At 39.7% G+C, this 12,359-nt stretch overlaps 1 protein-coding gene across 1 annotated transcript in view; it reads right to left on the bottom strand.

Moving 5' to 3' along the window:
* Positions 1-2,775: 2,775 nt before the first annotated feature.
* snx7 (sorting nexin 7) overlaps positions 2,776-12,359 on the bottom strand; it is a 42,679-nt gene continuing 33,095 nt past the window's right edge. The window contains exons 8-9 of the mRNA XM_037694455.1: positions 8,134-8,286; positions 2,776-3,029 (exon numbers count right to left, since the gene is read on the bottom strand). Of these exons, the coding sequence (XP_037550383.1) occupies positions 2,949-3,029; positions 8,134-8,286 (234 nt within the window). The 3' untranslated portion in view covers positions 2,776-2,948. The remainder of the gene's footprint in view (positions 3,030-8,133; positions 8,287-12,359) is intronic.

Below are 12,359 nucleotides of genomic sequence, written 5' to 3'. Positions count from 1 at the left end.
GATGGAAAAGAACAACAAAAGTCATGAATTATGGAAAAGAACAACAAAGGTCAGGAATGATGGAAAAGAACAACAATGTCATTGATGGAAAATACAACAAATGTCAAATTATGGAAAATACAACAAGAAAGGTCATGAATGATGGACAGAACAACAACAACAAAGTTCATGAATGATGGACAAGACAAAAAAGGTCATGACTGATGAAAAGACAATGGAAAAGAACAATAGCAAAGGTCATGCATGATGGAAAAGACAACAAATGTCATAAGGTCTCTCTTGTAAACGAGTTTCCGAGGCTCAATGGGACTAACCTGTGTAAATAAAGGTTGAATAAATGATGGAAGATAACAACAAATGTCATAAATGATGGTCAAGAACAATAAAAGTCACGCATGATGGAAAAGAACAAATACAAATAATGGAAAAACAACAAAGATCATGAAAGATGTAAAAGAACAACAACACAGGTCATGAATGATGGAAAAGAACAACAAATATAAATTACGGAAAAGACAACAAATGTAATAAATGATGGAAATGACAAAAAAGATCATGAATGATGGAAAAGACAACAAAACGTCATAAGTTATGGATAAGACAACAACAAAAGGTCATGAATGATGGAAAAGACAACAAATGTCATAAATGATGGAAAAGAACAACAACAAAGATCATGAATCATGGAAAAGAACAACAAATGTCATAAATGATGGCAAAGACAACAAAGGTAAAAAAAGATGAAAAAGAACAACAAAGGTCATGAATGATGAAAAAGAACAATAACAAAGGTCATGAATAATGGAAGACAACAATATGATGCTTTTGAGTCTACTTAATGAAGACAAAACATTTTTCAGTGATACTCATCTTTATTTTCCTGTTGAAATATGTTCTAACATGTTTATGAACATCTTACACTGACGAGTAAAAAGCAACAACTGTAAAAAAAAAAAAAAAAAGACTGTTTTAGAATTCAGAGAAACACAATCTCACCTGTATGTAAACTTTCAGCTGTATTGATCCAGAGAACACGTGAGAATCTATGAAACTCACAACAACAGTAGTTTACAGTCAGATCAATGGGCTTGTTACACTTTAGTTTAATTCTGACATTATCACAAAAAAAACTGTACATTTTACTAAACTTCACGAATTTCCACTGATGTTAAATCTTTAATGGGATATCTTTAAAGTGGGTCTCCATGTAAATGTCATAAAAAAAACAACATCTTAGCTCTTTAAATGCCATTCGTGCAGAAGAACAGTTTGAGAGTTCGACAGGACTGATGAGGATTACTGCGGTCTTAAAACTACAATCTTGAAAAAAAAAACCCAACATAGCAGTTCTTGCCCACGCTATTATTTACACCTTGGTCATTTTCCCATCATCAGTCTATAGTTCCTCAAAGACAGCACCAGCAGCAGTGAAACGTTGTATCCAAAGGTCATAACAAGCAGGATGACTTAATTCTGCAAAAATAATTGTGTTTTACAAATCGGACGGTGGCGTCAAGGTTTAAAAATTAACATTCACACAAACTGCTGTTTTAATGCAGCAACAACTTGTTATGGAATTGGACTGCCATCCAAATGGACCAGCAGCCTTCATGAAACTGGACACTGCAAGTTGAAACCAGAAAGGGAACAGAGTCCTGACATCCAGGTACAGGTTTTAAGTCTTGCCCCCACATGAACCAACCAGACGTTGCCCTTTTTATTAAAGAAAACAAAACCCTACAGACATCATTTCAGGTGTTGTTTCTGTTGATTAATGACGTTCTTACTTTGCATATGTTAGACTGTAATTGGTTATTTCACCTTTAAAGAAAGCTCATGGAACACATTTGTGTGTCAGGAAGTAGGCTGTGCAGGTCTACTGCACAGACTCTGGTTACAAAAATACAAATAAACCAGTGTCTTGTGGCTTCAATTCCAGACATGAAAAGGCTGGGACACAGGGTCTATCAGTATACATGTCTATGATTGTTGTTGATGGAACGGACCCACTTTCAAATATATTATTTATTTATAACTTTTGAATGGAAACCATCTTTAAAATAATTGAAAGATCACTTGTGAGGGGGCTACGGTATCTTGGTGGTCAGTGCCGCTGTTTTATAATCCTGAGATTGCAGTTTTGAGCCTGGTTGCGTCAGGAAAGGTATCCGGCGTAAAACAATCGTCAGCTCTTTCATGCAAGTTTGCTCACTGTGGCAACCCCTGAAGAAAGGAGCAGCTGAAAGAAACTCACTATACTTTAGGGGTTGCGTATGTATACCTTTGGTGTATACCTTTCCACCTTATATGCTGATGATCTTGAAAATTATTACTGAAAGTCACTTTCAGTCACAGGCAGGTGGTCTGAGTTCAGAGTACTCAACAGAAAAACTCAGTTAAATGACATCATGTGTTTTTCATGACATCCTGTAGGTGTTGATCTCAAATACACATACGAGCAACAATATAGGTTTCAGTTGATCAGTTACTAATGAAATGGTTAGCTTACCTCATAAATTTAACAACACTCCAGTTTTTAACTTCACTTATTCTTTGTCAAACCAACTCTTAAACCCTTCTCTTGTCCAACCCTCCATTTGACATCGTAGAATTTGTACATTTCATAGTGTTTTTCTTTTTATATTTAAACAAATGTAGCAATAACTTGGAATATCTAGCCATGACATGCTAAATAAAAAAAACATAAATAAAGTATTTTTGGATTACCCAGTGGAGTTACAAAATAAAGGACTCAACTTAGTCCCATCTAGGCATCGATGGAGTGGTTCGAAACGAGGCTTAGCTATTTGGTTAAAGAAAGAAATATAAATAGATAGTCGTCTTATTTTGGACGTTTGGACAGTGGTTTTGGTCTTTATATTGGTTTTGGTGGGAAAGCCACAGGATGATCTTTGGGTGGTTTACAAAAAAGACGCAGTTTCCACATTTTAAGAAGCATGTTCCTCATCTCTCTGCTCGGTGGACTCTCCTCTTTGCGACACAAGGAATGCCTCCCACACAGCCAGGCACTGGAAGACAGACAGACGGACATTTTCAGTATCATTCGTGATGTGATGAGACAAAGTAGTCAGATCTTAAAACGGAGAAACACTAGAGTGGCCAACTACAGCGCAGTCTATGATAACGAGGTAAGAATTCATACTGCATTTGATAGGTGATACATGGCATCCATCCTTACTGCCAGTGTGACAATGACAATAAAGCTTATTCTGATTCTTCTGATAAGTTAGTATTTTTATGCCACATTTGCTCCCACATCATTGTGACCATTGCCAGTTTGTCTGTCTTGTTCTCTGAATAAGTCTGAACCTAACAAAACATGATCAATAAATAATAAAATACCTGTGCTATATTCATAAGTTATCCAGCATCGTAACGCTGAGAGAACAAGCAGTACGTTGACGTCCCTGTCTCTGAGAGATTTGAATAATGAACGTTTGTAGTTTTGGAGATGAGTGTTTTCCAGGACTGGAATTCAACAGAGAATGAAAGTAAACCTAAATGTTTTTGGTGCAAGACACTGAAGTAGGTAGAAGTTACACTGTGGAGAAGAACAGAGGTAAGTTTATGGGAGGGGGTGTCAACAGTGGTGAAAATAATCAATATTATTTTAATAACCATTTTTTTAAATAATTTGCAGATTAACATCCACTGATGACTTTCTGCAAGTCTCATTAAAATGTGTTCAATGATTCCTGAGATATTTTGCTAATAGTAAGATAAACAAAGCACAGATAAAATCAATGATGCACCCTTCATTTATTAGTGTCGAGTGATGAAAAGGAACGTTGAAAATGTTGTGGAAAAGTAACAGGATACCATCCCAAGCTGTTCTACATGAAAGATAATATTTTGCACTACAGTATCATTTAATCATTAGTATTAAAACATGGCTGCCACCTACTCCTACCATAAAGAGCAAAAGACAGCAGCGGATGAGTGAAGCTCTGTGGAGACAGAAACGTGTCGAACACACACAATCACACATGTTGGTGTGTTATTTAAAGATACTGCTGTGATGGTGTGCGTGGACCAGTGGAGTCATATAGTGTGTGAATGATTTATTGCTGTGGACCACAGAGATGACCCATGAGGATCTAATAAGACACACCTGGAAGGCTCTTATACCAACCAGGTGATGGGGAGTTCAGAGAAATGATGAGTTGGTGGAAAACGGGCCTTGCACCATGTGAGAAAAAAAAAAGATTAAAGTGTTGTTCAAACAAAATCAGAAAACTATTAAAATGGGTTTATGTTACCCTGTAGCAACTTTTGTAAAACAAGTGCTGTTTTTGCACTTCCATACACTGCTACAGTCTGCCAAAGAAGGCAAAAGGTGATCATGTTTTCTTTTCCCAGACCCAGGAAGTGGTTACAAGAAGTTGATAGACTGCCTGAAACTTTGGAGCAGGACAAGGCTATTAACTGTATTCTGTACCACAGACTATAGCCAGGGGAGGCCACACCTAGTCTGTATGGTTTACCTAAAATTCACAAACAAGGTGTACATTTAAGATCAATTGTTAGCATGATTAACGCTGTCACTTACAATGTTTCCAAATATCTGGTGTCTGTAAGGGACACCACCGCGTTATTGGTTCAGGTATGTTGATGACACCTGGGTTAAATTAAATCTCAGGAAGTCCAATATTTTACTGATTATATCAACTCTGTGGATAAAATATATAAAGTTCACATGAGAAGATGTAAAAAATGGCAGGTTGGCTTTCTTGGACTGTGAGGTCTCAGTCTCTGATAGAGGACATTTGCAAACTGAGGTGTACCGCAAACCCACCCACACAGACCAGTATTTGCAGTTTGACTCCCATCACCCTTTGGAGCACAAGTTAGGAGTCATCAGGGCTCTGTATCACAGAGCAGACAGCGTCCCCACTAGCTCAGGAGCCAGGCAGAAGGAAAAATCCCACACAAGACAGGCTCTAGAGCAATGTGGATATCCTAACTGGGCCTTCCTGAAAGCAGAGAAGAAACCCAAACAGGACTCCAGTCAGCCATCAAGTGAAAAGGAGGAACCCAGACCCAGACCAGTGGTCATTCCACATGTTGAGGGAGTATCAGAGAAACTGAGACGTTTATTTTCTAAACATAACGTCCCAGTGGATTTTAAACCCCAAAATACATTAAAGACTGGTTCATCCCAAAGATCCAGTCCCCCGGCACAAACAGAGTAATGTTGTGTATGCTGTTCAGTGTCAGGAGGGCTGTGATCAGTCTTACATCGGGGAAACTAAACAGCCACTGGCCAAAAGGATGGACCAGCACAGAAGAGCAACACCATCAGGCCAGGGCTCTGCGGTCTACACTCATCTCCAGGCCAGAGGTCACTCTTTCAAGGATGAAGATGTTCACATCCTGGACAGAGAGGAACGATGGTTTGAGAGAGGAGTAAAGGAGGCCATCTTTGTGAAAAGAAATCGTCCATCATTAAACAGGGGTGGAGGCCTCCGGGTTCAACTGTCCCCCTCTTACAATGCTGTGATTGCTAGTATCACTCAGCCCTCTGTGAGTAGTAAACAGCCCTCAGGGTGTGTGTGTTTCCTTGACTGATGAAGTCTTCCAGACCCAAGGCGAAATGTTTCAGCACAAAAAAAAAGAAACTGTCCAGATGACCTGACTGAAAAATGTTGGATTGTATACCTGGATTATTGAGCATGGACGTTGTTGTTTTCAACCAGTTTGACAAGACTGTCAACAAGGAAGAGGGCCGGCAATGGAGGAGGGGGCGTACCAAAGAGACCATCTTATCACAAGCAGAACTGGTTTGTTCCACTTTGGAATGAGTTGTTAGGGGAAGAATCAGTTTTGTTGTGTGTTTCCTTGACTGATGAAGCCTTCCGGACCGAAGGCGAAACGTTTCAGCACAAAAAAAAAAAAGAAACCGTCTAGATGACCTGACTGAAAAATGTTGGAGCCATCAGGGTGTTAACGATCCATCGTTAGGCTGATGGTCCTTCTTGATCATGTGAGCAGCTGGTTTTGGCTGTCAGCAGCAAACTGGTTGATCCACAGTAGCTATGTTTACATGGACATAAGTAATCGGATCAAACGGCCGTTCAGAATAAAAACTCGTCATGTAAACGCCCTGTTCGGGTTATCTTTTATGGGGCTGAGATGGTGTAGAGGCAGGGCAGCCGGCTTGGGACCCGAGAGTCCCAGGTTCGATCCCCAGTCACTGCACATCACGTGGCGTCTCTGGGCAGCACGTCTAATCCCCAAAATGTCCCCCGGGCGCTTTCAATAGCTGCCCACTGCACCACCTGGTGGTGGATGGGTTAAATGCAGAGACTAATTTCGCCATTGTATGGAAACATACAGTGCTGACATTGTGATGACATTATTATTATTATTATTATTATTATCTTTTGTTTATTCAGAATGATCCGAAATAATTTGTGATCAGAACGAAATGGGTGGTTTACGCCGATTCATAACCCGAACGGTGCACATGTAAACGCTCAATCTGTTCATTTTTTTCTGATCGTGAAAAACTGACCTGACTGCGCATGTGCAACCTATGTCATTTCCGCCTAGCTCTAATAATATTAGCATGTCAGGGAAGCAAAACTGGTCCGTGAGCGACACAACATTTATACTAGAAACTTTGAAAGAGTTCAAAATGATCTGTATTACCTGCAGCTCAGTCAGGGAGTGCAGTAACGTCTCCATCGTCATTAAAACCTGTCGCAGGTCCATTTTGGGTTCTCATGTTTGTTTACGTTCATCCCGGAAGTAAACCGGAAGTAGAACTTCTTGTTCGGTGCCAGACCAGTGGTCATTCCGTATGTTGAGGGGGTATCAGAGAAACTGAGACGTTTATTTTCTAAACATAACGTCCCAGTGGCTTTTAAACCCCAAAATACATTACGGCAAAGACTGGTTCATCCCAAAGATCCAGTCCCCCGGCACAAACAGAGTAATGTTGTGTATGCTGTTCAGTGTCAGGAGGGCTGTGATCAGTCTTACATCGGGGAAACTAAACAGCCACTGGCCAAAAGGATGGCCCAGCACAGAAGATCAACATCATCAGGCCAGGACTCTGCGGTCTACACTCATCTCCAGGCCAGCGGTCACTCTTTCAAGGATGAAGATGTGCACATCCTGGACAGAGAGGAACGATGGTTTGAGAGAGGAGTAAAGGAGGCCATCTTTGTGAAAAGAAATCGTCCATCATTAAACAGGGGTGGAGGCCTCCGGGTTCAACTGTCCCCCTCTTACAAAGCTGTGATTGCTAGTATCACTCAGCCCTCTGTGAGTAGTAAACAGCCATCAGTGTGCTAATGACCCATTGTTAGGCTGATGGTCCTTCTTGAGCATGTGATCAGCTGGTTTTGGTTGTCAGCAGCAAACTGGTTGATCCACTCTGAGAAGGTGCTATTTAAGAGACTGGGCTGAAAACAGCACCTCAGACTGAGGAAGTCTCTTGGATGAGAGACGAAACGTTTCTAGATTTCTTTTGCTTTGTTTTGCTTTTGTTTTTTTGAATGTCCAGAGGACCAGATTGAACTTTTTTGGATTTTTCTACCTGGATTATTGAGCATGCATCAGGAGATTTCTTGTTCGGTGTTTTTTTAAGGAGAGTTTACCACTCTGCACATGTCAGTACTTCTGTTCAGAACAAAGCCCGCTGCATGTAAACGCTCGTCATGAACAGATTGTGCCCATGTAAACGATACATTTGAATCATTTAATCTGAAAACATTTTTATATTTCTTTTTTCTTTCTACATATTTTTCTTGCTAAGCACTTCTGGATCGATGCAAACTGCATTTCGTTGCTTTGTACCTGTGACATGTGCAATGACAATAAAGTTGAATTCTATTCTATTCTTTTCTATTCTATTCTATTTCAATCCAGTCAAAAAAATGTGCGCATGTAAACATAGCTTATGAGAAGAGGCTATTTGAGAATGAGTTTGTTGCAACTCCTCAGACTGAAGAAGTCTTTTGGATAAAAGTTTAAATGTTTCAACAACAAAAAAACAAAAAAGACGCACAGAGGACCTGACTTAACCTTGTTAGGTTAACAAATTAAAATATTTCAGAGCAGTTTTAATTTTTACAGTCTTTTCTTTGGGCTAAATCTTGAGCTTACATTTTCATAGTACTCCTTATTCTTCTCAGCAGTGGAGACGAACGCTGATCTGAGGTCAGTTCTCATAAGGTTCTTCCAGCGGGACCAGTCTCCCTGCAGGGCGTTATTGGCCTGCTCCACTCGGTCGGCCAGATTATCCACTTCCTCCTGCAGCTGCCAAAAACATAAACAGTGAAGCAGCAACGTTGTTAGTCAAATAAATGACAATGACCGTACCAACTGTCTGACAGTATACATTGATTAGATGTGGAAAGAAGGTTTCAGTTTTTATTGCAGATATGAGTCACAAGCCCTGTTTCAAGGATGACAGGTTGAGAACCACTGATGTGGCACATGTGCTCAATAGTGAAGAACACCGGGTTGTCACGATCAGGTGACCGCTCGATTTAAAACCCCACTGGTGGGCAGAAAGACAACATTTATACTTCCTTCTTCACCAACTTAAACAACAAAAGCCCAATCCTGCGTTGTGCTTGGATGGGCAAATAGGTGGGACAAGAATTTGAACAGTGAATGTTTGTAGTGTTGGAGATGAGCGTTTTTCTGGACTGGAAATGAACAGGGAATGCAAGTAAACCTTAATGTTTTTGATGTAAGGTATATGAATAAAAGTTGTACTGTGGAGAAGAACAGAGGTGCAATGGTGGAGCCAAGGGGTCCGTATGGCCACCATAAATCTTTGGCCACCCCAATCATTTGAGGAAACAATGATGTTCAAACCAGGTGGTGGAATGGAGAAGAAAGGGGATTTTAGAGACATTCAATGTGGTGTGGTTATTGGTGTCAGATGGGTTGATTTGGGTATTACAGAAACTGCTGATCTACAGGGAATTTAACACACAATGTTATCAGGGGTTTAAAAAGAATGGTCCAAAATAGACAGAGCAGCATTTGATAGACAAAAAAAAAAATCTTGTTAATGTCAGAGGAGAATGGACAGACTGGTTTGAGATAACAGAAGGACAACAGTTACTCAAAAAAATACATATTACAACTAACATTCGCAAAATACCATCTCAGTAGACACAACACGTAGGCTAAAGACTAAAAGCAATGTTTTACAGTAGAAGAAGACCATATCCAGTGCTACTTCCATCATCTAAAAACAGGAAACTGAGGCATCAGATAACATAAGCTAACCAAATCTGGACAATGACAATTTAGAATAAGAAGAGGTACACCAATGTCCCCCTTTGCTAAGTGATTTGAATAATGAATGTTTTTAGTTTTCAAGAGGAGTCGTCGTTGTCGTCGTAATCGATCATACAGAAGTTTGCCAGCTAAATATGTGGATGAAACTCAGGATGTAGAAGCGTTCACCCAAAATATCAACTCTGGGAACAACATCAAGTTCACCAGAGAGGACGCTAAAGACAGCAGGTGGCCATATTTGAACCGTTTGGTGGGAAGAGATGGACACCTCGACATTGAGGTTTACACAAAATCAACTGGCACACAGTGAAGCAGCTAAAGCCAGTTTTGCACAAAAACTGCGAAATGTGATAAAGCACGAAATATGGAATGTTTGCTCCCAAGAGTCTTCTGAACAATTCTACCATGGTCATCTAAAAATCCAAGATGATTAATTTGTTATTAGAATTATATTATTAATTGTTTACTAATGTGTTACTTGCATAGCACAAGGTCACTGATAAAATAAATCATATAAAATAACAAAGATCATTTAAACTGACCATGTTATTGCAACACCATATCATCACTGTAAAGAAAAAAAAACTCACTTTGTTGGACAGCTTGAAAAAAGGCCTCCATTTTGGATTTGCTAATTCAGGCAGATTTGACAAATGCCTCAATGAGAAACATCACTCAGTTTGCTGCTTTTATGATTATCCGCTCTACTAAAACCAGAACCTTCTGTTTTGAGCCTCAGAACTCGACTTGGTGGGGAAACAGTTTACTTGGGACTCCTCAGAATGATAAAGCCCTCCGGATAGAGGGTGAAACGTCTTTCTAAAAAAAAGAAATTGTCCAGATGACCTGACTGAGCATTACTGGATTTGATACCTGGATGATGAGCATGAACTTTGACACCATCAGGTCGAACATGTCCCCACAACGACAGAAGGGAAGAAAAGAGATGTTAAAAATGTAAAACCAACTGTGATAAAACACTTTACACATCAAAGTGATTTTAGTAAGAAATATGCCAGAGAAAATTGCACTTTTAATATGTAACGCAAAAAAAACTATAGAATAGTTCTATAAGCAGCACTAACGTTCCTTATTACACAGTGGTGATGTTAGCCTCTCTTTGGAAGTGCTCAAGCACCCCTAAATTTTAACTCAACACTCCTGAAAATTTATGAAACCATCATTAGGATTTTGTAAAGAAGCTAAGTTCTCAAACCTTAGATTCACCAAAATATGGAGTAAATGATGACACAAACGGGCCAATAAAGTCTATGAGTTTAGTGCACGAGTCGGCTCCTCTGCGCCATATGCCAATCAATCCAGTACACTCAGCAGATCAATCTGCAATCAGCTGACCAATCGGCGATCTCAATTTGTTTAGAAGATAAACGTCCCTTACCTGCTTTTTTTTGGGGGGGGGGGGGGATTAGGATGTGTGAGAGAAGCAAAGCGTGTTCTATTCAAACAAGGAGAGCTGTTGGTCAGGTTACTCCTTGTTGTGTTGTGTTTATTTGTCATATGCAAGCTTACACAAGGTCAATAATGCAATGAAATGTTCAGGATGAGAAGAATCAATTCGACTCGCTTAAAAAAACAAACAAACAAACAAAAAAGAAATTGTAAAGCATGCAGTAAGAGTACAAAATAAAGTACTAAAAAGTGAAAAAGAAAGTGTGTTTACTTATGTAGGTAAATGTAGACATTAAAACAACCTGTTAAAAAAACACCAGAATGCGGGAAATGGCATCTAATTTATTCAAAATTTACTGGGGGAGGATCCCAGACCGCCCCACAAGCATGTCCCCCCACATTACAAATGATTCTGATGTCAATGGATACCACCTTGTTCAAGCCAAGAGCCATTGTCAACACTGAGGGCTGAGCACCTCTAAAGGTTATTACACCTCACTCAGGGTGTCACTGAGGGAAATGCAGGTTTGGTATAAAAAGTTAAAATGTATAATCGTGGTGTTTCGGTACATGCAGGGATCATTCCTGACAAGACATCAGTCTGATGGTGAGCCAAATGTTTTACTACAAACACCAAAGTCCATGCTCAATAATCCAATGACTGAACATTGTTTGGTTTTACTACAAAACTATAGAGGCCTAAGTGATAAAATAAAGCAACAGCACCCCCTGCTGGCTGCCTCTGTGTAAAACTCCTGCAGAGTCTCAGGTGGACCTGAAGATTCGGGTCTAACCAGTGAGTTAACTGTCAGGTGTGGAGCAGAGACTCAAACATACAATTCTGTCCTTCATCTTCAGACTATCAATCATAATCTGTGAAACGTGGTTACTACAGGCAAACAATGCAAACGAAATATTAGCAGACGAACACCAATCTCCATGCTCAATAATCCAGGTAATAATCCAACAATGTTCAGTCAGGTCATCTGGACATGTTCTTAATTTGCTGAGACGTTTCGTCCTTCATTGGGGTGTGCTATTTGTAGGAATCAGTTTGTTTGGTGGCTACTAAGATTGAAGAAGTTCTTTAGATGAAGGGCGATGTACTTTGTCTCTGAGATTTGAATAGAGTTGAGTGAGTGTTTTCTGGACAGGAGATAAACAAGGATGTTTCTGGAGCAACATGTTAAGTGGAGGTGAACTGTGGAGAAGAACTCTTTTTGTTTGTTGTCCCAGTGATGGATCCTGGGGAGCAGGGGGAACTTTTATCCACTATCAGGTGTAGTGGTGGAGCCAGGGGGTGGCAAATGGTGCCTTTGACCACCACTTTGTTCATCTTTAGCCACCCCAGTCATTTGAGGAAACTAAACTTTTAAGCAGTTTAAAAACTAGACAGTATAGTTTCATTAGTTTCATCAAATGATTGGGATGGTCAGTTTATATATATAATATATACACACACACATACATATACACAAACCGGATTCCAAAAAAGTTGGGACACTAAACAAATTGTGAATAAAAACTGAATGCAATGATGTGGAGGTGCCAACATCTAATATTTTATTCAGAATAGAACACAAATCACAGATCAAAAGTTTAAACTGAGAGAATGTATCATTTTAAGGGAAAAATCTGTTGTTTCCAAATTTCATGGCGTCAAC

The sequence above is a fragment of the Nematolebias whitei genome, chromosome 20, assembly GCF_014905685.2.
Source record: "Nematolebias whitei isolate Nwh7 chromosome 20, NemWhi1, whole genome shotgun sequence".
Classification (NCBI taxonomy): domain Eukaryota; kingdom Metazoa; phylum Chordata; class Actinopteri; order Cyprinodontiformes; family Rivulidae; genus Nematolebias; species Nematolebias whitei.
The sequence above is the reverse complement of the archived record's forward strand: the minus strand, read 5'-3'. Positions and strand labels throughout refer to the sequence as shown.